Source organism: Cydia fagiglandana, chromosome 1 (genome assembly GCF_963556715.1).
Source record: "Cydia fagiglandana chromosome 1, ilCydFagi1.1, whole genome shotgun sequence".
In the NCBI taxonomy this organism is placed as follows: domain Eukaryota; kingdom Metazoa; phylum Arthropoda; class Insecta; order Lepidoptera; family Tortricidae; genus Cydia; species Cydia fagiglandana.
Window position 1 is genome coordinate 2,517,770 of NC_085932.1, and position 26,906 is coordinate 2,544,675.

The 26,906-nt window shown below is 38.0% G+C and overlaps 2 protein-coding genes across 2 annotated transcripts; both read right to left on the reverse strand.

Moving 5' to 3' along the window:
- Positions 1-425: 425 nt before the first annotated feature.
- LOC134669794 (O-acyltransferase like protein-like) lies at positions 426-4,903 on the reverse strand. The gene is made up of 9 exons (XM_063527421.1): positions 4,694-4,903; positions 4,339-4,453; positions 3,723-3,937; positions 3,021-3,202; positions 2,603-2,723; positions 2,178-2,349; positions 1,695-1,837; positions 1,212-1,317; positions 426-538 (listed from the first exon to the last, which is right to left on the reverse strand). Exons 1-9 carry the CDS (start codon positions 4,901-4,903, stop codon positions 426-428), a joined length of 1,377 nt encoding a protein of 458 aa, XP_063383491.1.
- A 4,940-nt stretch (positions 4,904-9,843) lies between these two features.
- Positions 9,844-25,710, reverse strand: LOC134669803 (uncharacterized). Its single transcript, XM_063527427.1, has 15 exons — positions 25,707-25,710; positions 25,220-25,484; positions 23,759-23,947; positions 22,503-22,719; positions 18,646-18,798; positions 18,151-18,245; positions 15,691-15,889; positions 13,556-13,670; positions 13,105-13,319; positions 12,584-12,768; positions 12,281-12,401; positions 11,805-11,976; positions 11,231-11,373; positions 10,799-10,904; positions 9,844-10,385 (listed from the first exon to the last, which is right to left on the reverse strand). The coding sequence occupies exons 1-15, from the start codon at positions 25,708-25,710 to the stop codon at positions 10,351-10,353; spliced, it is 2,214 nt and encodes a 737-aa protein (XP_063383497.1). The 3' UTR covers positions 9,844-10,350.
- Between the last annotated feature and the right edge of the window lie 1,196 nt (positions 25,711-26,906).

A 26,906-nucleotide genomic window follows, 5' to 3' on the forward strand; every position in this document is an offset into this window, starting at 1 on the left:
ATAAATGGTACTTACATTATAAAATAAATTAATACAATCGTAAAAGTAAGGACATTCTACATGAGATCTACTGATCTAGTGAGCCTAATAGTATATTTGTACTGAGTAGGTAAGTAGGTACCTACTTTTATAAAAATCCTCGTCACAAGTAAACATCTCACACGAGTGAGTAAAGCAAGAAAAAATATATCGCGTATCTTTTAGTCTTCGGGATATATTAATGTCCTTGATACAAAGGCGGTCTTTACACCTTCGTCGTATCCGGTTATGATACCGGTGTGATAATCGCCTAATCAGTGTTAAAAATAACTATTCTGAAATGCATTAAGTATCTGTTTATCGGAAATTCAATTAGTCATGTTTATTCGGTAATCCGTCTGGCTCCGGATTTCATCATTGAAATTGATAATTATCAATTCTCCGTTCTAAGCTGATTGTCCGTTCGGTTTTGACGTTTCGTCTAATTTTGCTTCTGGAAGATTCGAATCCTGAGTGCCCGGTTGTCTAGCAGGTTTTTTCTGAGGTGGAGGTGCGATTACTAGAAACAGATAATATTTTTATTGATTGGGAAATATTACTTAAAGTTGCATTTTAATGCTTTGAATTATGCCACTCAGAATCACAAGCTCTTTCGATCCTAATACCTGCTAATACCTACGAGAAAAAAGTGTCCCCAAAATTACATACATTTTTTATTGTTTACTGTCCGCTTTGTTACGGTCATAAAAGGTTTTATTGAAAGCGTAACCAAATGGGCAAAAAATTTGAGGATATATTTTTCGGTAAAATTAAAAAAACATGTGATTCCTGAGTACATACAAATTCACAATTCTGACATAAAAATTTGAGTAGGTACAACTATAAATAGAAATGCCCGATTAGAAAATTCAAATGTGTATAGGCTGAAATACTAATTATAATCATATAATTGTATACCTATATAAAAATGAGACAAATATTGGGAACAGTGTGTTTTAAGAAAAAAATGATTTAGTAGGAAATTAAGTCAATAGGTTCATGACAGGGTTATTTTGGCCTAGTGTGAACATTATGCTTCCACAAATCTTATTACACTTGTGTCTGCTTTGTTGTTGTATTTCTTAATTTGTAAAAAATCGAATCGCCTGGGGAAAGTTATATCTTTGAGTTAAAGTTACCTTGCTCTATTGGGCTAAAGTTACCCGGAGTAAATTGAAAGAGGCGATACATACCCGCCATTAGTCTCCGGATAAGCGTAGAGAAGGGCGCGTCCACAAGCACGCACATAACCACCGCCACGATCACCGCGTACACCACGTCGCTCGCGAGGTTCATGAACTACCACCATAAAAGAGGTATTTGTAATATGGGCCTTGTTGCCTGAATTAAATTTCTAAATAAATAAATATATTACAAAAATGTAGCAAAATGCATAAGTTACTAAGTTACCTACTCTGTAAAAATACCCGATTGAGAATGTGACTAATGGTTAGGGCCAAAGTTACCCCAAACAGTGTATCTTTTGCTCCTTATTCATTGGTTCAGATAAACAGTAAATTATTCGATTTACCTATATAAATACATATGTTGAATAAGATCTACTTAACATCAGTTTATCTATAGCAAATAGTATGAAATATTCATAATATTATATATTGGAGTAAAGTCCTACTTTCTAGAAAATGGCCTCCATTTTCTGGTATTAATCTACTTACAACAGTTTCTAAGTTGAAGTAAATGGGCATGATGTTGGCGCCAACCATGATGAACTGCATCGGGTAGTGGAAGATGTACATTGCGTATGAGATTCGGGCTACAAACTTCCATAGGTTAATGGAGAGGAACCAGTTGATCGGACCTGTGTAAAAATATCCGTGTGTCAGCTCGTTTTCATACATGTTTGAAATTAATGTATCTAAGTAAGTATATAATGAGTCCATATCTAAATCTACTGTAGTAACAAAACCGAAGATAGGTAAGTAATACAAAAGTAAGGTAAGCAATATAATAGCCCAAAATGGAAGTCAAGGAGTTTCTACAACACTCCATTGCCAACAGAATGACGCGTTTTGCACTGCAGAAATAACCAACTTTGACTCTCATTTTCGACTGTTATATTGCTATGATATATTTGATTCATACAAATAACGTAGATTTTCAAAATGCAATCAATGATAGTAATATAGTAGTAAATATACCTGCATATCCGTTAACGCATGCGACTATTAGCCAGCAGAGTGAGACAGCCCAAGCGGGCCGTATTAAAGCTGTGTTGAAGTTGATGGCTAATTGACTCCATTCGGGGTGCACGTGGTACATGCAGTACCCTGACAGTACTATAGCCAATGTGTGTCCGAAGCACACCAACAACTGCAAAATTAGATTAGCTAGTAGTTCCTCCAGATCCAGATCGAAGGCATAATTTTCGTAGGTATTTGTAGGTTTTATTAGCGTACATTTCTTATTATTTCTAACATTTATAGGGTTAGTACCGACACTTAGCCGCAAAATTACTATACTTTATGAATTCATTCATTTATGTGTCAATGCATTTCGAAGCTCGCTGTACACGGCTGAATTAATAAATTGGGTTACTTGCTGGTAAAAATATTCAAGATCTTACCCAAGGCATCACAATCTTCTTCTTTCTTGTAACATGCAGCACGTATCCGCACAGCATACCGATTATGAATACCGGTGACCGTGCAAGGGTGTTATGATAGAAGTATACTGTGTATTGAGTGCTGTAAAGAAAATAACAAATATTATTTGCTATATTTATTATTTTCTTAGTTTCTAGGAAGGGCCTAGAAGTAAAAGTATCTAATTATTTTAAAAAATTGTAAAATAATGATGATTTTGTAGCACGAATCTCTAGGGAAAAGCCATAAAAATCGTATTAACCACTGGTCGTCATATCGTCTTATCGAACTTAGAAATGCCTTTATAGTCAATACGTTCTTGTTTCACCTTCAGATTCTTCGATAAGATTACAAGTCTCAAAGGCAACATTAAACAAAAATTAAGCTGATATTAATTACTCTTGGTTTCCAGTGAAGTTGTTTAGGAAACTATAGACAGTGACGAAGGTTAGAGAGCCCAGGATTGCAGCAGCGAGCCCGGCCGAGGCGGAGCGGCGGCTGCCAAGTACCCAGAACAGCAGAAGCGGTGACAGGATGTGCAGCTGCACGTCCACCGACAGGTACCACGAGTGGGCCAGGCACTGGAAATAACACACAATTATTGGACTTATTTCTTTGGTATACCGTTATACAGAAGAGTAGAAGAGCTCACGCGAAACCTCTGATCCGCAGCGCCGTTCCTAACAATTCAACGACTCATATGAGCTTTTTGTCAATATAACATAAGGTTCTTGGAATTTTTTGAACATTATTTCACATTTACGTGACACAGGAAATAATTCCCTCGTTAAGGCAAGACACCTGTTATGACAATAATTATCATCATCATCAGCAAAGAGATATCCCACTCATGGGCACTCTCTCATGGATTTCTAAGATGGCAACGCTGCCCTCATACAAGGGCGGGGCCACCCTGCGATCTTGCCAGATCGTTGGTCCACCTTAATGAGAACCGTCAGCAGGCGGTCTGTGTTGCCGTATACTGAGAAGCAGCTTCGTAACTCGTCAGGTTTTGTTGAGGCTAGAAACATGTTATCGCTCTATTATAACATAATATTAAGGTGGACCTTCGTGTAATAAGTAGTATGGAAAAGGACATACAATTCCACGAGGGTTGACTAAATTCTGTATGTGCAGTAGTGCCGACCACCAATGGTCGCGGCACTTTTGTGTCTCCCACGCGACGCGGTTCCAACGTACGCCGTCGGACACCTGGTGAAACACGGATGCTTGGAGCAGCACTGCGGCTGCCAGCAACGGGAACATGCGCAGGAGTCGGTGAAGGTAGAATAGGTGCAGGTTTTTTATTAGTTGTACTGAAAGAAATCAAAAATATTCAAAAATATAGACTATTGCAAAGAAAGTATTTAAAAATAAATCTTAATTAAGTATAAAAAGCAGTATATTATTTAATTATTATCACCATCTTTTTTTAAAGAAGCTATTAGTGGTACTTAGCTAGTAATGATATAATGGTTCTTGGGCAATGTTATCTTCTGATGCTAAAGTTACTCTTGCAGTAATCATATTTAACGTCAGAGCATCTATTCTCTGGTTGCATTATACCAGTTCAATTTTATTAAATGCAATGTATAGTGATTGACTACTTTTAAAAATAAGTAATATAAATATTCTATGCATTTGAAATCAGCAGAGAAAAAGGCTAAAAGTAAAAAGTTCCCTGTTGTATATTTTATACGTTACGTAACATACTTACTAGGGTTCATTTTATTGGCTGCTGTGTAAACAAGCAGGAGGCCACTGAGCGCAAAGAACGAGTCAACGCTCAAGTTTGCAGCCAAAATGTAAACTGCTCTTAAATTCACTGACCACTGTAACAAAATTTATTACATTTTTATGCATTTTATGAAGAAAATGTAAATAACGTAAACTTCTGTTACTTTTTTGGTGACTATTTATACTGTAGGTAAGTACGTTACACACCCATCAGATTCTATATTTTTTGCTGATTAAATGATATGGCTTTGGTTTATAATTTGATGATTGGGTGTTACTCGTACTTAATACATGGACAAAGTTACCCTCCAAGACTACTTGAACCATAAACTTACTTCAAGATAATCAACATAGTTGCTTAAATACGTCCCGAAATGAACAAGGGCCGAGTGTCCTGTTATGACCCAGAGTATGGAGAGGGCTCGGATGCCGTCGAGGCAGTCAAGCGCGCCGGGCTTGCTGGCGAGCGTCAGCAGGCGGTCTGTGTTGCCGTATACTGAGAAGCAGCTTCGTAACTCGTCAGGTTTTGTTGAGGCTAGAAACATGTTATCGCTCTATTATAACAGTAACAATGGTAAAGATAAATGTTTACATGATTGCTTACAACTTTTTCAGTAGTTATATATTATTTAGTAGCTTCACACTAGTAGGAAAGCACAAAAACATACAAAACTAGGTGCCTAAAACCACGTTTACCTACTTAAACACTATAAGTATGTGATAATATTGCCCACCCGTTAATTTATTACATACATATTTTACTAATAAATTCTCTAAATTTAACTGCTTTGCAATCGTAATTGAAGTTCAGATACATAAAAAGTTATTTTCGAGTGGGCAATGTTACCCTCTTGGGTTAAAGTATCCCGTTTTTATATAATTAATTAATTTGTTACCTTTCTTTATAAATATGTGGTTTAGCTCATATGCCGTACTTGCCAAAGTCAAACATCCGAGGATAGAAAATATCACACTGAAAAGTAAGAATTTTCAATATTAGTTGAACTGAAATGTTATATACAGGATGTCCAGTAATAAATGGACAACCTTCTAACCATCGACAGGGCCCACCTTAGGCTGGTCCAGAAAATGCACTTATAGGTCTAGTAAAAGTTTCGTGGTTTTCGAGATAATCGCACTTTTATGTCTTTTTTACTAGTTAGCACCATACTTCACTTTAATCACCATTTAGGCCATATCTTTGTTTGTAGAAATGTAAATAGCATGTGTGATATGACCATTTTAGAATCAGTATTAGATAAACTAATGTTAAGAAAGTTGGCCACTCTGTTCTCCATACATTTTTTTTTTCACCACAAGCGACCAGACTTCTTGAAAATGTTGTTGTAAATGTATAACTGAAATGTTACACACAAAGCATTTTGTTCGTAATTATAAAATTATATTTGATGGTTGACTGCTGACTTAAAGCATTAGTCCTCGATTTGTATGTACTTCTTCGTAATTCGTAACCTGCCTCGCCAAGCATGACAGCCATTATAATTATAACCATCGAAAAACTAGTATGAATTTCGTAAAGCCTTTTTAAATAAACTGGAGGTTCCGTTCGTAAATTGTAATAAATAATGATAATGAAGCTTACAGAGCAATAATATCAGCTCCGGAGTAAGGCTTGTCATCTGACAAACGACAGAACTGTTCAGTGTAGTTGAACTGCACATTATAGTTGCTGTCCAACGCGTCTAAGACATCGGCCACTTTACAGGAGCGCGGTATGCAGACGGCGAGCGTTAACGATGGAACCCCATTGATTATATCAACGACAGATATTCTGAAATAATAATAAAAAATGTAATTATTTATTAAATCCGTTGTACATATATCTATACTGATATAATCAATGCAAAAGTAACTTTGCCTACCCGTCCGCCTGTTACTTTTTAGCGCTTAAACCGCTAAACTGACTTAGATGAAATTTGCACGGCACGAATGAGGCACGGGGAAGGACATAGGGTAGTTTTTATCAATCATCGGTGGGAAATGTACCTATCTCAATCCACTAACGTCACACTAATTTCAATATCAATTATTTACATACCTAGAAATGTCTTCATCACTTAAAGCAAGTCCTTCTGGCGTCGCTTTAGACGCCCTCAAATTCTCTTCACTCCATACATTTTCAACCTCAGCCCAAGTGACGTTGCCCCCACCCAAGATAGGTATTTGGAGGCTATGTGTCTGAATGAGGCAGTATTTGCCTCGGATGCCTTCAGGCTGGTTTATAGCGAGGCATTGGTGGTAGTTGCCCAGACTGAAGACATTGCCTCTGAGCAAGTTTTGTGGAAATCTGAAGCTTGCGTCGTAGACTGGGAAATAATAAATTGGTGAGATACAATAGGTATACAATTATTCGCTGGTAAGCCAGTCATAGTGCAAGAACTCTCGTGTTTGTGTACGTACTTCACTCAGACATAGGTAATTTAAATTAGTGTAGGTAGATATTAACCCTTTTGGCAAAGTGTTGAATATTCCAGTCCAATTAATACTTAAGATTGCTATTTATTTGACAATGTATTTACATTAATTTATATATAGGTATATATTTTTCGCCCAATAAAATATTTGAAAAACTTTTGGCGGACCAGGGGCCAAATTCGACATGTACAACTGTCAGATTTCGCATCCACGTCAAATCAACAGTTGATTTTATTGCATACTGAGTGTTGATTCCATCAAAGGTGGATAATATCATTTGGTACAACCAAAACTCAACTCTAAACTAAGGGTGGTTCGGTTTGGTTTGCTTGTCACCCTAACTGTGGATTGTTAATTTCAAATTTTGACATTGTACGTATTCGAGAACTTATGATTTTTCCCACATCAACGGGACATCAACACGATACGTCAAACGTCGCTTGTCGAGTAGGGGTCCAGGTTATTACGGTTTATAGAACATATTTTTGGACATTTTTAAATACAGCCTTGTTTTCACTTGCTAAATGACGCTCTATAATTTAAGCTATAAAAATCATACAAGGGGTCGAGGGGAAAGGAAGGCCCTTGGTTTTGATTTACCGTAGTCGCGTAAAATTCCTTTTCCTCTTCATTAAAAAAAAATGTCTTTTATTAATTTTATAATGATTTCGCCAATGTCACAAGTTTGCTCGTAGACAATGATGCTGTTCGGTAGTTGTGGTTAGTAAAGTGATCTATCTATAGCTGGACTTTCAAATAGTCATGATGGAAATATGTATATACCGTCGGTGCGAATAAAAAAATCGCTGTGTTTTTTTAAGATTTTTTTATTTTGGCATATTTGAATTCCTTTTTAAATTTCCCGTCGACCCACATAAATATTTTTGTTATATATTTATTAGTTTTGAAAATAAAAATTCCACTATGTGAACACAGAACAACATTTGTCCAAAAAATAATAGAAAAGAAACAAAAAAATAGCTATGTGATTTTTTAGCACATAACGATATGTGCACATGGCGATTTATTGTAGAATGGATTACCCGACATAGACCCTAAATTCCGCTATGTATCATCTATTGTAGAATGGATTACCTGACATAGACCCTAAAATCCGCTATGTATCATCTCTCGTACTATGTTACTTTGGCAACAAATCGCTATGTGTACAAACTTCACACATGACCATTTTAATGAAACAAATTTAAGTCGCTATGTAGCAAAATTTGGTTAAAATAATAATATTTTAAAAAATTACATATAAATCTGTTTATTTTCTTCATGAGTATCATCTAAAAATCATTGATCTATCACAAAAAAAATACAGGCGCAACAAATATATTACAAACAGGAAAATAAACAGTTATTTTTGTCTCCTGAAAAGTAGCTTAAAAATACATGGCGATTTTTTTATTCGCACCGACGATATGTACTTACATTCAAACGTATTCATTTCTTGTAAGTGTCGTTGACACAACTCTGGATCCAAAACATTTTCGTATAACTCATAGTTGTATGCATATCTATGAACAAAGTTTTCTATTTTACTCTCCGCGGTTACACTTACAAAAAACACGAATAAAAATATTTGAAAAATCATTTTTTTCGTTCACTATGTCCCCTTCTCGGTGGTTTAAATGAGTGACTACTTAACAGTTTATATTTCGCTTAATATAAGTCAAAGGAATGATAACTATCATTAAAATTAAGCGATTGAGTGATAATGCATTATAGATAATGAATTACGATTCACTTCAGGATACCCGTGTTATGTTTGTATGTGTTTTAAATGTTGGATTATTCCATGTTACGCAAGACCTACCGATGTGTATGTCGTATTTTATTTTTAATTGGGTTTTTGTGTCGTATTAAAAGTCCTACGAACCGTTATCTTTGTAATACATTTTATAGCTATGAAAAACCAGACAGAGATATATTTCAGCAAGTCATTTTAAAAATGAGAGCGTAACTTCAATTGTACGGCGGGGGCTAGATTCATCGCGTAGCTCTTAAATACATAAGTGCTTAGTATTTCTTAAGTATGTAAGCATCTTAGATACATTTCTTACCTGAATGTCCTCCTACAAGCGCAGCTACAGGAGTCCCTGTTGGGATCCCTCCTGTGGAACTTCGGGTATGATTGGACCATTAGGATGGAACAGCTTCCACGTATGGTCACCATCTGTTATCCAGCTTGAGGAGACTCTGTGGAGGGCAGTAGTGGCGCGGGTGCAGGCGGACAGGGGGGAGATGTAGGCGACATGCCGTAGCCAACAGCTAGCCCCTCCCCCCGTAGAGCCAGTGGGTTGGGGGCCCACATAGGATGGCTCTACACGGCTGGGACAAGAGCCACGCATCCAGGCTCTCCTACCCTTGACATACGTGCCCGAACGACAGGCCGGTCGGCTGCTAGGGGTGTCCATAAATTACGTCATCGATTTTTGACGATTTTTGACCCCCCCCCCTAAAATCATCCAAAAATCATTGTTCGAATGACCCCGTTTCCTCCTACGTCATGCTACCATCATCCGATGTCCTTTATGAATAGCCCCTAGGGGGCGTTACGGCTAGAATACGCCAGCGATCCCATGACGCCCCCTAACGGCAAAGCCGGTGACGCCGCAGGGATGTTATATAGGTAGTGGGTATTCTCCTGCTAGCCAGAGAGAGGGCTCTGGCTAGCAGAGGTAGTTACGGGAGGAGCGAGTGCCACATACCAAAATGGGCTTCCCCAGCCTGTGGGTGGATGCGTTTCAAGAAAATCAAGAAATAAAAGAAAGTTGTGTTGAGTTGGGTTGAGTTTTATTGAGTTGAGTTAAGATATATTTATTCGTGACAATCACATCAGCTACCCAAATTACTAATATTACGCTTACGAAGTCGCAGGCAAAAGCTACTTAAAATTATTTCACAACATCAGGATAGTGATGGTCTACTTTAAGTCAGCATATAAAGAACTTACCACAATATAATAATTTAAAAAATATTATATCTTTATTTCTAATTTTGGAATAATTTTCTAAAAAAGAAATCAGAAACGAATTTGACGTCTGACGCTGTGCCTATCAACGTTTGAATGTTCAGTTACGCCTCCTAGCTCGTCTGTCAAACACGGGGTCGTTTCATTCTACAACTCTATATCTCTTTCCAATCATTACATTTACAGTACATATGGTGTAAGTATACCACCCTAGGGCGGGATTAAGGACAATACGTGCGTATGTCAAAAATGTAAAGGGCCATATGTACTGCAAACGTTGTACAATACACGTGCGAAAAGGTAATTCGCAACTCGTGTCTTTTTGCGAATTTCCTTCGGTCGTGTTTCAATGTATTGCAACTCGTTGCGAATTTACTACTTTTCACACTTGTATCATAATGTACTATTAGGCACCTACTAAAACCCTTGACAAAATATCAAAGATTACAAAAAAGCCCACAAGTAAATTAACATGACAAGAGTCAGTAAAGTGCAATAAATGATATCATATCACTTATATTAATTTATCATATATTATTTAGTCTAAAGATTCTAATAATCCGGAGTTTCCTTTTGTTAAGCTGGTTTTTTCGGATGTGCAGGGACGATTACTGAAAACAGATAAAATTTGATTAACTATTAATAGTTTTAATACTGATTATAATATCTAAAATCCGTACTTTGATTAAAAATGATGAACATTATTTTCCTTTTGGTTTATGTAGGTAAGGAAGCATTAAACATTAAAAATTGAGATAGATTATGAGAACAGTCCATTTTTGGGAGAGCAGTCGATTTATCAGAAAATTTAAAGACAATACCTACACAACGCCGGGTCTTTCAGTTCTATAACATAACACACCATAGAGGTTAACATTGCACATCCATAAATACAGCTTTGATGCCTGCTTTGTTGTTGCAGTTTTTAATTTGTAAAACTAATCGCGTGGGCAAAGTTATCCCTTTGGGCTAAAGTTACCCGAATTTACGGTACCTTCAATTGATAGAGGTGATAGGTACGTACCCGCCATTAGCCTCCGGATAAGCGTAGAGAAGGGCGCGTCCACAAGCACGCACATAACCACCGCCACGATTACCGCGTACGCCACATCACTCGCGAGGTTTATAAACTGCCATCATAAACAAATTATGTAGCAAAATGCATGAGTTACCTTTTTACGAAAATACACAAATGTATTATTTTGTGTTATGCGTGTCGTGTGCTATATAGCATTTGAAAAGTTTCTCCAGGATCATAATATCCAGATTTCATGACTACGCGACAAAAAACTAACTCACACCATTTAAACAAAAAAAAAAGAAATGTCCAAGTCTATTCATTCGTCTTCGATAAATCGTGAAACTTGGTAAAAACTCTTACTTAAAATCGACATCTGATCAGGCGAAACAATCAATGTATAGTGATTTTTTTTAGTATTAATATGAATGTACTTACAACGGTTTCGAACTTGAAGTATATGGGCATGATGTTGGCGCCAACCATTATGAACTGCATCGGGAGGTGGAAGATGTACATTGCGTATGAGATTCGGGCTACAAACTTCCATAGGTTGATGGAGAGGAACCAGTTGATCGGACCTGTGTAAAAATATCCGTATCTTAAATAAAATAAAATAATAATTTATTTCAGGCACAATATAACCCATATATGTGTATATGTTTTAGCTCATTTTCATACATGCTGGATATTCAAGTATGATGATTTAATGTCTAAAGTACGTAACAAAAACTACGTAACGTACGTAAGTAATACAAAAGTAAGGTACATAAGCAATATAAAAGCCCAAAAGAGTCAAAGCCCAAGAAATACTACAACACTCGATTGCCATCAGGGTGGCGCATTTTGTGCTGTAAAAATGTATAACTTTCACTGTAGTTTCTGACTTTTGACTTGCTATGATGTGTTTGGTCATTTGGTCCCATTTACTATGTAGTCATTTGATCCCCATACAAATAGGTTAGATTGACAAAAAAAATAATTACCTAATGCTAACAGTGGAAAAATATACCTGCGTATCCGTTGACACATGCGACAATGAGCCAGCAGAGCGAGACAGCCCAAGCGGGCCGTACCAGTGCTATGTTCAAATTGATGGCTAATTGGCTCCATTCAGGATGCTCGTGGTACATGCAGTACCCTAACAGTACTATAGCCAATGTGTGTCCGAAGCAAACCAACCACTGCAAAATGAGATTAATTAGTAGTTAGTCCAGAACAAAGGCCTTATTATTTTCGTATTTGTAAGTTTTTAGCGGCAAAATTGTATGGCTTTATGAATTAATTAATTTATGTGTCAATACAATTTTGACGCTCGCTGAACAAATTACAATTTAGGCAATATCTTAAAGAACATAACACTGAGAATGAATACGAATACAAAGGAAAACGACTGAATAAATAAAAATGACATTAGGTACACAACGTTAAGAGCATGCATTAATATATGGGATAGGTAATTGCTGGTAAAAATATTCAAGAACTTACCCAAGGCATTACAATCTTCTTATTTCTTGTAACGTGCAGCATGTATCCGCACAGCATGCCGATTATGAATACCGGTGACCGTGCAAGGGTGTTACGGTAGAAATATACTGAGTAACGATCGCTGTGAAGATTTATAATAGGTATTTAGAAAATAAGGAATGGCTTTTAAAAATAATTGAGTACTTTGAATTATTTTTAAAAATGTCTTTACATTCTTGTTGCACCTCCTTAAGAATATTCAATGAAACTTATTTCAAGTCACAAATGTACAATGGAGGAAAAATACAAGCTGATGTTAATTACTCTAGTTGGTCTCCATTGAAATTCATCAGGAAGCTATAGACAGTGACGAAGGTGAGAGAGCCCAGGATTGCGGCAGCGAGCCCGGCCCAGGCGGAGCGGCGGCTGCCAAGTACCCAGAACAGCAGCAGTGGTGACAGGATGTGCAGCTGCACGTCCACTGACAGGTACCACGAATGGGCCACGCACTAGAAATATCACAAAATTATTGGTCTTCATTCTTTGATACCCCACTATTCAGAAAAGAAGAAGCCCTCACGATGCCTAGCTCCATTCCAAACGATTCATCGGTTCATATGAGCTTTCATTTTCTTGTCGACATTTAGTTCCTTGTAACATAAGATCCTTGGAACATTTATGTATCAAATTTCCCATATTCTTGATTCTTTGTAAATGTTTCCCTCGCTAAGGCAAGCCACTATGAAACTAATAGGTTTATCATGATCAGCTGAGATATCCACTCATGGGCATCTTGACAGATTGTCGGTCCAATTTAATAATAAGTAGTATCGAAAAGGACATACCATTGCTCGAGGGTTGACCAGATTCTGTATATGCAGTAGTGCCGACCACCAATGGTCGCGGCACTTTTGCGTCTCCCACGCGACGCGGTTCCAACGTACGCCGTCGGACACCTGGTGAAACACGGATGCTTGGAGCAGCACTGCGGCTGCCAGCAGTGGGAACATGCGCAGGAGTCGGTGAAGGTAGAATAGGTGCAGGTTTTTTATAAGTTGCACTGAAATAAATCAATAGTTTACACTAAGTCTACGCTTTAATATCGTAAACACGGTTAGCCTTTTGGTAGAATTTGGGATGTTACCCATTCGAAAACAATCTTTAAAATATGAAAATACGAGTTTTAAGTGTCACATATTTATATTATCTTTTAGATAATAAAAATGTATAGTAAGTTATGTTGCTAGTAAATATAATTTCATAATTATATTGTACATATAATTATGAAATACTTACTAGGCTTCATTTTATTGGCTGCTGTATAAACTAGCAGGAGACCACTGAGCGCAAAGAACGAGTCAACGCTCAAGTTCGCAGCCAAAATGTAAAACGCTCTTAAATTTGTTGACCACTGAAACAAAATTATTACATTTTTATGAAGGAAATATAAGTGACATATAAGGTAAGTACCCCTATTAACGAGCCCATTTAAATCGGCAGTGATTACCGCGGTATGTACAAAAAGGCGTTTTATAAGAAAGCCAATTGACTTTTTTTAAATTTAAGTACACACAAATAAAGCCTTCTCTTTTGACTGTCGAATAAGTATAGCACTAGTAAAGAAACACGAAGTAAATAATTCGAAAACCGTAAACTAACTCATTGGGGGCGCATTATTTGAATGCCACATACTAACGCGCAACACCTCAAGTAAGCAAACGCGTATTTTATTTAGTGATTTTCATAGTAATAGTGAATATTATAGAAAAACTAAGACTTTATATCTATTCTAAATTATGATATTTATGTTTCCCAAATACTCAATTTGTAAACATTTGCTTGCCAATAGTAAAAAATAGGAATTTCAAAACCTCGGGTGTTGGGTTCAATTTTATGGTATGGTTCCTAATTTCGAGGTATGTATATCTCGGTAATAGCGGAAACGGTATTTTAAGTTCAAAGGGGTGTATATTCATATGTAGATACACATTTCCATAACTCTTGATGTTATTGAAATATTTAACCATCTATAAAGCTAAAGAGCTATTAACGTGGTATGAAATCTATTCAAAAACTCTTAATTTTGACTACAGTTTTAAGTACTTAACTGGAGGTTTTCTTAGAAACCATTATATGAGAATCTTGTTTAAATATTGATATAAAAACAAAACCATGGTTGTCAAGTCTGTTTTATTTATACAATGTTTTGTAATATTTAGAATCTTCCATTTTGATTGTATTCAAAATATACACGATCTTTATTTATTTTTATTACTCGTAAATGAGTTTTGCAATAATGTGAATTAAACCGTTTAGCGATGGTTACAAAAGACATCACTCGGTAATAAGATGTAGGTATGGGAATCTAATACCGACCCACCTATAACTTTGGTAGGAAATAAATAGGTTCATAATATAATTATCATAAAACCTATTGTATTATTTTAATTAGAACAATAATACACAGACATACAATATTAATTTATTTTAACGTGGTAACGTGGTAACGCGGCAAGTGTGATGGACACCTTTGCACTCGGTACAACTCGCGGAGGTCTTTTAGATTAAAATATTTTAATGTTTAGATATATTTATGCTATTCTTGTATGATTTTATAAACCATTAACCTTTTGTATAAATAAATTCTTTTTATTTATTTTAATATTTGATTTCCTATATCTTGTATCATTGGATGTTGATGGCATTCATTTGTGTGTCGAACACAGATATTTTTTCCTAAGTCATGGGTGTTTTTTATGTATATAAGTACGTATTTATCTATGTAAGTAGGTATGTATATCGTCGCCTTGTATCCATAGTGTGATGTATGTACTTATGTAGGTAGGTATAAAAATGAGTATATGTACCCACCCACACTATCTATAATAAAATAGTCTTGCATGAACGCCATTGTGTTTCATTTAATACATTCTAACTGGCGACGAATCGGTGAATTTTGGTCGAAATTAGTGATCATGCCTTACGGAAAGGTACACGAATTTGATCTACATGGTCGAGGGAATTGGGACGCGTACGTACGGCTCGTGGAACAGTATATTTTACTAAATGAAATAAAAGAAGAGTTCCGCGTGGCCACGTTAGTAACGCACGTCGGCTCTGCGACCTACGAATTGATGTGTGATCTGTGTGCACCTGACCATCCAGAAACAAAGGACTTCAAAAGCCTAGTGGAGCTTGTAAAAAACCATTTGGATCCTAAAAGGTCAGAAATAGCCGAGAGGCATATTTTTCGACAGCGGCGGCAAGCGGAAGGCGAAGCGATTGGAGTTTTCCTGCAAAATTTAAAACATCTTGCGACATATTGCAACTTTGGTACAAAGCTGGAGGAAAATATACGCGACCAATTCGTTTCGGGCCTCAGAAGTGAAGAGATGAGGTCGCGCTTGTTCGCGGAACCCACATTGGATTACAAAAAGGCGGTGGAGTTGGCGCTCGCATTGGAAGCGGCCGAGCGGCACGCCGAGACAGCGGCGACCGGCGGCGGCGGCGGCGGGGCGCCGGCGGCAGGACTCGGGCAGGGCGCGGCCGGCCTGCACCGCGTGGGCCAGGCGCCCGCGGCGGCCAAGCGGCGGCCCGCTTGCTGGCGCTGTGGCCGGGACGGACACGCGCCTAACAAGTGTCGCTACAAGACATATACTGGCAACCTGTGCAAGGACAAAGGACACTTGTCTACAGTGTGTAAGAAAAGTGAAAGTGCCGGCAGGTCAAAGTATCAGAACTACATTGATGGTGATAGTTCGGACGACGATATGAGTGATGGTATGTACAAGATTCTATCAGTAAAAAGTAAGATAAAAGATGGACCTTATCATTGTGAACTTAAGGTTGACAATTGTAATATTTTATTTGAAATTGACACGGGCAGTAGAATATCGGCGATATCAAAACAATTCTACGATAAACATTTTTCATATTTAAATTTGCAAAAGAATGACGATAGGTTCCATTCATATACGAGAGTACCCATAATTCCACTGGGGTACATCAGTGTGCATGTGACGAGCGGGAGTGAGTCAGCTGATTTACCGTTGTTTGTTATTGAGGACGGCGGCCCGCCCTTGTTAGGCCGATCTTGGTTGCGTAAATTAAATCTCGCTTCGATTAAAATAAACAATATATCTGACAACAATGACCCACTGGTGCTTCAATTAAAAAATGAGTTCCCAGAGGTCTTTGATGACAGATTAGGTACTTTTAAAACAAAAATACAATTGCATTTGAAAGATAGTTCTCCGATATTCTGCAAAGCCCGGCCGTTGCCATTAGCGCTGCGTATGCCAGTCGAACGTGAGCTTGAGAGGTTGCAATCAGAAAATGTTATTTATAAAGTCGACACCTCTGAATACGGGACGCCCATTGTTCCCGTAATCAAGCGCGACGGTTCGATTCGCATATGCGGTGACTACAAGGTCACTGTAAATAAGTGTTTAAAAGAGTTTCACTACCCCTTGCCACGCATTGAACAACTATTTGCTGCTTTAAGTGGAGGGGAAAAGTTCACTAAATTAGATTTAAAGAACGCATATTTACAGCTGGTTCTCGATGATGACTCACAGCCTCTAACCGCTATAACAACACATGTAGGTACTTTCTTGTACCGACGGGCTCCATTCGGAATAAAGTGTTTGCCTGAAATATTTCAAAAACTAATCGAAGAGACGCTTAGCGGGTTAGAGGGCGTAGTGGCCTTTATCGATGACATTTGTGTTACTGGTAGAAACAAAGACCATCATATGAAAAATTTGAAAGCGGTTTTAACTCGACTGAGGGAAGCAGGGTTGCGTATTAAATTCGAAAAATGTGAGTTCTTTAAAGACGAGGTTTGTTACCTCGGTTATAGGATAAATAAAAATGGCCTTCATACGGACAAAGATAAAATAGCCGCCATTGAAAATTTACCTGTGCCACAAAATGTGTCACAGCTCAGAGCCGCATTGGGTCTTGTCAACTATTATTCACGATTTATACCCAATATCAGTACTATTTTACACCCACTGTATGCTCTACTTGCCAAGGGAAACCGGTGGCAGTGGACACATTTGTGTGATCAGGCTTTCAAACAAGTCAAAGGTGAGTTGCTAAACAGTCCAGCGCTGGCACATTACGAGCCGTCGCTGCCGCTGGTTCTCTGCGTGGACAGCAGTGCCTATGGACTGGGCGCTGTGCTGGCTCAGCGGTATCCTGACGGGACCGAGCGCCTCGTGTGCTGCGCGTCGCGCACGCTTAGCGAGACCGAGCGACGCTACAGCCAGATAGACAAGGAGGCGTTGGCCATCGTGTACGGAGTGAACAAGCACCACCAATACCTATTTGGCCGTAAGTTTACCCTTCGAAGCGATCACAAAGCGCTCACATACATTTTTGGTCCGAAACATGGCATACCTCAGACGGCCGCGAGCCGCTTACAAAGGTACGCAGTGCGACTGGCAGCATACGACTTCACCATAGAATTCGTATCGACGGACAAAAACGGTAATGCGGACGGTCTTTCCCGTCTACCGCTCCCTGCAGGGTCGAGGAAAAATGACGAAGACGACGCGGCATATCTACACTTCGTGGAAGAAACTTTCCCTCTTAGCCATAGGGACGTGGCGAGGGAAACAAAAAAAGACATTACACTATGCAAAGTGTACGGGTACGTCATGAGCGGGTGGCCTTCAGATACGGAAATCGAAAATGAAAAACCTTATTTTCACCGCAAGGACACGCTGCACATCGATCATGATTGCATAGTATGGGGGTATCGGGTAGTTATCCCCAGCAGTCTGCGGGCACAGGTGGTGGAGGAGGTTCACGCCGGTCATGTAGGTATGGTGCGCATGAAACAGATTGCACGAGGCTACGTGTGGTGGCCGGGACTGGACGCCGACCTGGAGCGGCGCGCACGCTCCTGCGACGCCTGCCGCGCTGAGTTGGACGCGCCGCCGCGCGCCACGCCCGCGACGTATGCCTGGCCCGCCGAACCCTGGGTAAGACTTCATGCCGACTTCTTACATCATAATGGTCGAACTTATTTCCTCCTTATCGATGCCCATTCGAAGTGGATCGAAGTATTCTCAATGACGAGCGGCACGACAGCCGCGCACGTGACGCTCAAGTTGCGCGAGGTCTTCGCGAGGTACGGGTTACCCATACAACTCGTCACTGACGGCGGCCCACCATTTACGTCCCACGACTTCGAAATGTTCTTACAAAAAAATGGCGTCTTCCACGTTGTCACAGCTCCATACCACCCGTCAAGTAATGGAGCCGCAGAAAACGCAGTCAAAACTATTAAAAAGGTACTCAAAAAGGCCATAACCGAAGGTGAGAACGTAGAAACCGCCCTTTTAAAATTTTTACTGCAGTATCGCAATAGCCCGCACAGCAGCACGGCACGCGAGCCCGCCGTGGCAATGCTGGGGCGGCGGCTGCGCACGCGCCTGGACCTGCTGCGCGCCGGCAGCGCTGCGCCCGCCGCCCGCGTGCAGGCGGCGCAGAATGCACAGCTGCGCCACGCCGGCGGGACCACGCGCGAGCTACGCCAAGGGGACCAGGTATTGGTTAGAAATTATTCTAAAAATGGTCCAAAGTGGACAGAGGGCTCAGTAACAGAGCGCACTGGCGCTGTGACATATAATGTGAAGGTTGGCGAACAAGACGGGAGCAGACACATAGACCAACTTATCAAAAGAAAAGTAGTACGTTACTCATTACCCAGTGACAATTTATCTTCTGAACCCGATATTCCCCTGCCTTCACCGAGCCAGCAAAATGAAATTCTCTCCAGACCAGAGTCCCCAGAATTTAAAGATGCAGAAGCATCATGGGAAAAGGATGAGTCGAATAGGGCCCTACTGCCCCCGCCGGGCACGCCGGCCCGCGAGCCGGTCGCGAGCACGGAGCAGGCGAGGGCGCTGCGCCCGCGTGCTAAAATCAATTATAAAATTTAGGTAAGCACGAGTAGGTAAGATAAACGCATAATAACACCATTCATAAAAAAATATAAAAAAAAACTGCTTTTTTTTTATCTCCGTCCGTATGTAAATTTAATATTAATAGTGAAACAAAATAAATTAATGAGAATATGTATAAATACATCTAATTAGTAATACTCGTAAGATACAGAGGCATTATTATACTTCATAAAACTGTAAACATGTACAAAATTAACTAAGGCTGCAAATACCTAATAGAAATTTACCACAATACCCAACCCTATTCACTCAAGTTAAAAGTAGTTATAAGTATAAAGTTGTGTTTAATTTACTAAGTACCTAGTTTTTAACGTTTAATTAAATAAGTAGTTTATTCTACCTCACACCTGTCAAGAGAAATAGATACGTATTACTGTGTATAGTTATATGTAGATAAGAGTAATGTACTAATCATAGTTTGGTAAATCTTGTATTACTTAACACATAAGGTGCCGACTGATGTTTGTATGTGACTGGATAGTAACAAGCACTTGTCGTTGTTAGAAATCAATTATTATTAAATGTACCTTACGGCGCATATCTATAAGTCTCTATTTGGTTTGTTAAATTGTTACCTGCTTTGTTTCTTATATTTTTCTGAGAGGAGGAATGTGATGTATGTACTTATGTAGGTAGGTATAAAAATGAGTATATGTACCCACCCACACTATCTATAATAAAATAGTCTTGCATGAACGCCATTGTGTTTCATTTAATACATTCTACATAGTACAAGCTTTGCATAGTTTGGTGCTATGTCGATGTCGGTCTGTGTAAGATGTCCCTTTATATAGACCGCTTTTTTAATTTCTACAATTTCTTGTCCGTCTATAATTTATTAATATTATGTAGATACTCGTATACAGCATGTATTTTTGATACGACCACGTATCTATTATCTAAGTGTAGTTAGTAGGTGTAGCCTACATCTAAGGAATTAATTTTCATAATTATGTTTTACTTAAAAACCTTTCGTTTCTTCAAAGAAAATCCAAAAAAAAATTAATTGAATGTAATGATTGGAATTCAGATTAAATATAATCCCTTTTATTTATTTAACTACTATTGTGAAATAAATATAAGGAGGTATATAAATAAGGCACTAAAAATGCGATGGGTTTATCTACCCTCGTAAAATGGAACCCTTATCCGCGGTATTTGGGTAACAATCATCAATTATCACGGTAATAGGCGATTTCGACATTTTGGTTTTAATAATTATTTTTTTCTATATAATTAATTAAAACAAGTCCAAAAACCAATGAAATATAAATTTCGATATACAAACTATCATAAAAAAATATGTCTTTGCTCATACAGAGCCAGCTTATATTTCATTATTGGCTGTCTTTGTAAAAGTTGCTTAACCCCCTCGTTAATAGGGGTACTTACCTTACCTCTGTTACATTTTAGGTGATTAGAGCAAATGTTATTTTAAATATCAAAATTATGACGATGTGTGCTATCGGGATCGACTTCTCTTGGTCTAACTGTATATTATTTTGCAGATAAATTCTTCAAATATTAAATGACGACTTTGTAATTGCTTTGGTATACCTTAATTTGATTATTGGATGTTACTCTTATTTAATACTAGACGAGCCCGCAGCTCCGCTCGCGTAAATGAAATAAAGAGTTTGTTTTATGTACATTGAAATACCGACATTATTATGTATTCAATCCTGCCAGGGTTTATAACTGTGATATCCATTTCTTATTAAATTGTAGCCGTTATTTGGATAACTTAGCTCGCAAATTTCTCAAAAAATGATGTGATTTGATAAAAGGCAAGATTGTATTTTTTCATCTACGTAGGTATTTATTTAAAACTTGTTTCAACATAAAATTATTATTTATTTTATGTTGTGTTAAAGCCTAGATGCAAGCCTAGTTGTGTTGTGTTAAAGCCTAGTTGCAAAAAAGTTTATTAGATTAATTACCGCCTTAAGAATAATATGGACGACCACCGCCCATAAATCGCCTTTTGATACAAACCTTAGTCTATTAAAACATGGTCTTCTCCTCCCAGACAGAGTGACACAAGCCTACATCACAATAACATTGCCACTTTATATAGCGCTATCGCATATTATCAATATCATATAGCGCTGTCGCATGATGACGTAGACTTGTGTCAGTCACGTGACCACGAAAAGAAGGGAAGAGAGTACCAGGCGGAGTATATTATTACACCATGATACAAACGTACTCCCCATTTCCCTTTATGGATATTATAACATTACTTACTACGGCTAGGTACGGTGACGCAATGTTAGTCCTGGCCAACACCATATCACGCCATGTTTCTCGGTCTTGCGATAGCTCTCGCCAGTCGGCATGGCGGAGGTTGAGCAGGTCTCGAGCAACTACGTCGTTTCAGCGGTACCTTAGGCGTCCGTCGATCGGCTATCTCCCATTTTGTTGTCCCAAGTACCTACGCTCTCGGCACGATCCTCTCCCATTCTCTCAGTATCCGAGCCGCTGTGGTCTCTCAATATTTCGCCACTATATCGGAACACATCCTTATTTCTATGGCAATAAAGTTATATTACGATATTTGGCTGACTGCTGACTGTACATTTGCTTATTTTCATCTGGTCGCTCAAAAATATCTGAATATGCACTTTATCTACCTACGTTATAACTTGCTATCAAAAAACTTTGTTGTTTTAAATTTGTTTCAAAAAGAAATTTAAAACCACAAAATACAAATTATTTATAATATGACAATATTAATTTGATTGATGTCATATATGGCATAAGTCACTCGTATGGGCGTACACTAAGGTTGAGGTTGGCAGCACTTTTTATTTTACTTTGTGTAAAAAAACTCAGAAATACCTGTATACCAACATGACAAACATAATTTTGGTTACTTTAACTTACGGATTTTTTGGTCTAATCTGTAGCCCCGCCAAACGAAAGCAACCGAGAGTTGCCGAGAGATGGCCGAATAAAGTTATTTTGAAAATTTCATTTGCTTATTGTAAATTAAATACGCATCGAAAGCGATAAATTTTATTTTCTAGTTATATTCTCATATTTAGATAATAGATTGGAACAGTTTTTTCTTATCATACGTGCGTCGTATTCGAGAAACGTGTCAAAAACTTTTTTAGAAATTTATAAGGCGCCATCTCGCTTCTTCTCTCGTTTTTTATCCCGTTCTGGTTTTTCAATTTTATATATATGATGATGTGGATACAGTTATTCCCCAGGACTTAAGTAACCCTGGCTTAGAAAAAATATTGGACCCATAAACTTACTTCAAGCAAATCAAAATAGTTGCTTAAATACGTGTTGAGATGGGCAAGGAACGAGTGTCCTGTGATGACCCAGAGTATGGAGAGGGCTCGGATGCCGTCGAGGCAGTCAAGCGCGCCAGGCTTGCTGGTGAGCGTCAGCAGGCGGTCTGTGTTGCCGTATACTGAGAAGCAGCTTCGTAACTCGTCAGGTTTTGTGGAGGCTAGAAACATGTTATCGCTGTATTATAACAAAAAAATTTGGTAAACATTCGACAAACGCATACATATTTTATATGACTGCACATAATTCTCTTTTCAATAATGATTATTTATTAATTTCATAAAATCCAAATCATAAAAATAAAAATAAAACTACATGCCTTCATAAATCCAGTTTGATTTAATACTAGAAGATAATATTGCCCACGTGATGGCACGTGGGCGTAGGTCGGAGGATATTGAGGGAGTCGGAGACAAACCAGCGTGTGCTTCTTATGGTGTATATTCGGAAAGTGATATGAGTACATCGCAGATTAACTAGCCTAAAATAATAAAATCTAATTACAGCGCCACCTATGCACTTTGTAGGGAACTAAGTAGGTACGTTATATAGATCATTAAGCCATCTAGTGATTCTAGACTTCGATAAAGTACGTAAGAGGTGAGATAGATGGCGCTGTTAAATATAGAATTTAACACCACGTGTAAAATTATTTTCTATTTAACTAATCCTTAATACTTAATTGCTTTGCAATCGTTATCGTAGTTTACATATTATATACGAGTGGGCAATGTTACCCTCTTGGGCTAAAGTATCCCGTATATACAGTACAGTACAGCTCATAGGCACGTTACCTTTCTTTATAAATATGTGGTTTAGCTCGTATGCCGTGCTTGCCAAAGTCAAGCATCCGATGATAGAAAATATCACACTGTAAAATAAAATAAAAATATTTAAGTGTATTTACACTTAAATTCAGACTAAAATGTTATATTATATGCATATTTACATAGATTCACAGAACTTTATGTTAGAATTTTTGAGCAATAACAAGTATGTTTAGACTCAGCGGTTGACTAGTGAACTTAAATAGATCATAACTTCTTAAGGCTCGTTTCTTGAACTCTGCCTCACCAAACATAACAGCCGTAACAGTCTTTTTAATTTATAACATATTGCATGAGTATAAGACAGTTTAATGGATTTTTTTCATGGTAGTTATGCGAGGTGCAGTTATGCAATAAATATTTAAAGAAATAATAATAATGAAGCTTACAGAGCAGTAATATCAGCTCCGGAGTGAAGCTTGTCACCTGGCAAACGACAGAACTGTTCAGTGTAGTTGAACTGCACATTATAGTTGCTGTCCAATGCTTCTAAGACATCGGCCACTTTACAGGAGCGCGGTATACAGATGGCGAGCGTTAACGATGGAACACCATTGATTATATCAAAGACAGACGTTCTGAAAATAAAATTAAGTAATAAATCCTTTGTAACATCGTTACTAATGTCGTCAAATAATCTGGCGTAAAATGGCCCTAATGTTTGCTTCAAATTAAGTAAATTATGGATATTTTTAAGTATATTCAGATAATTTGATATGAAGATCTTATGTAACATATTATTTTTATCGGTGAATCAACGTTATGATATAATTTATTTTATATCTCAAGCAATTAATAAGGAGCAAAGGATAGGATTTTTCGGGGAATAATAATATGTAGTTTACATAGAGGTGCGAAGTTACGTTATCATTTTTTTTCCAAGTCGACCAACCAGACACATACACACACACCACACACACACACACACACATTGTGTTTTATTTATCAACAAGACTACACTATAAAAAAAATAGCTTAACTTAAAAAACTTAACGAAAACGTCCTCCAAGCCACTGCCGATGAGATGTCATTTGAATATGTTGAAAGTTAAACTATTATAAGGAGTTGGAGCATAATTACCCACAGGGAAGAAAAGTAGGACCATTTTACGGTGCTGGTGTTTTATCACGGGGCAATGTTGCCCCTAGATTGGGCTAAAGTTTACGTAAGGCTATTTCAGAGACATAGCCGTGGTGGAGTATCAAGGTAGAGCGGTAGAGTAATCTCGGCTCTCGAGCAGTTTACACTTTAATGAATGGAATAATAGTTACCATAAACTGGGGTTACTTTGAATTGCGGGGAAGCGTTGATCATGGATTTTTGAGAAACAAGGAGTTGATTCTTTAACGCAAGCTTATAAGTACAGTCGCCATCAGATATATCGGAGCGGCCAAGGTGTTCACAATATCTGAACATGCACTCTAACGCCCTGACAATAGAGGCGTGTTCAGATATTTGTGAGCACCTTGGACGCTCCGATATATATGATGGCGACTGTACATTGTACAAGTGCTAAGTTGGTACACGAGGCGATTATGTGCGCGCGAGCTAAGAAAGCCGATGTGTCCACGTATATACACGCTTTTTATGGCTCCTCTACACGATGGGCCAACGCCGGCCACTCCAAGGGACGCAGCTATGTGGTATAATGAGATAGCAATATCACTTGCTCCCTCCAACGCATAAATGCGTCCCGTGGAGTGACCGGCGTTGGCCCATCGTGTAGAGGAGTCATAATGTGTGCTAAGTTGGTACACGAGGCTATTTTGTGCGCGCGAGCTAAGAAAGCCGATGTACAATGTGTCCTCGTATATACACGCTTTTTATACGACGGTTTTCAACACACTTACCTAGAAATGTCTTCATCATTTAAAGCAAGTCCTGGCATCGCTTTATACGCCCTCAAATTCTCTTCACTCCATACATTTTCAACCTCAGCCCAAGTGACGTTGCCTCCAGCTAAGATAGGTATTTGCAGGCTATGGGTCTGAATGAGGCAGTATTTGCCTCGGATGCCTTCAGGCTGGTTTATAGCGAGGCATTGGTGGTAGTTGCCCAGACTGAAGACGTTGCCTATGAGCAAGTTTTGTGGAAATCTGAAGCTTGCGTCGTAGACTGAGAAAAAATAAATTATATATAACAGGATTATCCTTACATAAATTGACTAAGCCCCACAGTAAGCTCAAAAAGGCTTGTGTAGTGGGTACTTAGACTACGATATATGTATATGTATAATACAATACGGGTTGTATATAAATTGTAAATAATAAAAGTAATTAATATAAATTATGGTGTAGTTATAATCCAAATTTAAGATTAGGCACTATTTTTTTAGACACATATATTTTCATTAAATTATATATGTATTTAATTTCAATTTTTTTGCCCGTTTTGTTACGTTCAGTAGTTTGTATTGAAAACCGTAACCAAATGGATCGAAAATTTTGGGGACACGTTTTTTCTCACAATCAGTAAAAATGGAAAAACTCGTGATTCTGAGTAGAATTAATATAAAAAAATCCCAATTCAAACATAAAAAAATTATAAAATTTTTAATAGAAATGCCCTGTAGCTCTACTATGAGTTCCGTGAATGACAGTGAGAAGTGAAGATAGTGAGAAAGTTAAGGAAAATGTATGGAGTAATTGTACAGTGCCTCTACCGGTCACGTAAAGAACTAAAAATTTCAATTTGTACCATGAGTTACAAACGTTTTTACGCGAGTTTTCCATACTTGCCTAACTTCACACCTAAAACGCTCCCTTTCTAATTATATAATGAAAACTGAGCCAGAATTATTCTGCGTAAATACTTTACGCGAGTAAACGTGACAGATGTTATCGAAAAATACGTGCGTTTCCAACGTGACATTTCTGTCAACTTGTAAACACAACAAATACGCAGATTTTTCACGAGTATTAATGCAATTTTCAACGTAATATGTATAAATTTATAACAGTACGTGAACTTCAAGCAAAACTTTAAGGGGTAAATCAATTAATAACTCGATAAAAGGCTGATTTAGTACAAAGGTAATGAGATATACTTGACATCATATTTTCCTGTTTCTACTGCTACATTTGCGAAGATCACATTGCTTACGAGCAGTTTTTGGTTTTAGGCAAGAACCAACATTTCCATGAAAATCCGGATGGCATCATGTATGCATGCGTATGCATGTATGCAATAAGAATTAAGGCTCATTACAAGGAGCGGTACGATATGCTGCTGCTTTTGTTGCTGGGTGCACACTGCACATAACACATATAAGAATACCGCAAGACCTATTATAATATGTACGCAAGAATTCCTACGTATTTTATTAAGTATTATCATCTTACATAAAATAAAACATACAAATGTTCTATGAGTTTATTTATTTTTCTTTAATAAGTAAGTATAGTTTATTTTCCGATGTTCAAATTCTTGTGTTTGATACCTAGGTAATCGTTTTTCATGTCAATTTGGTAACAGGAAATATAAAACTTTCTTCAATAACTTTTCGTGGTGGTTTAGAATCTGAAAATTTAAATAAGG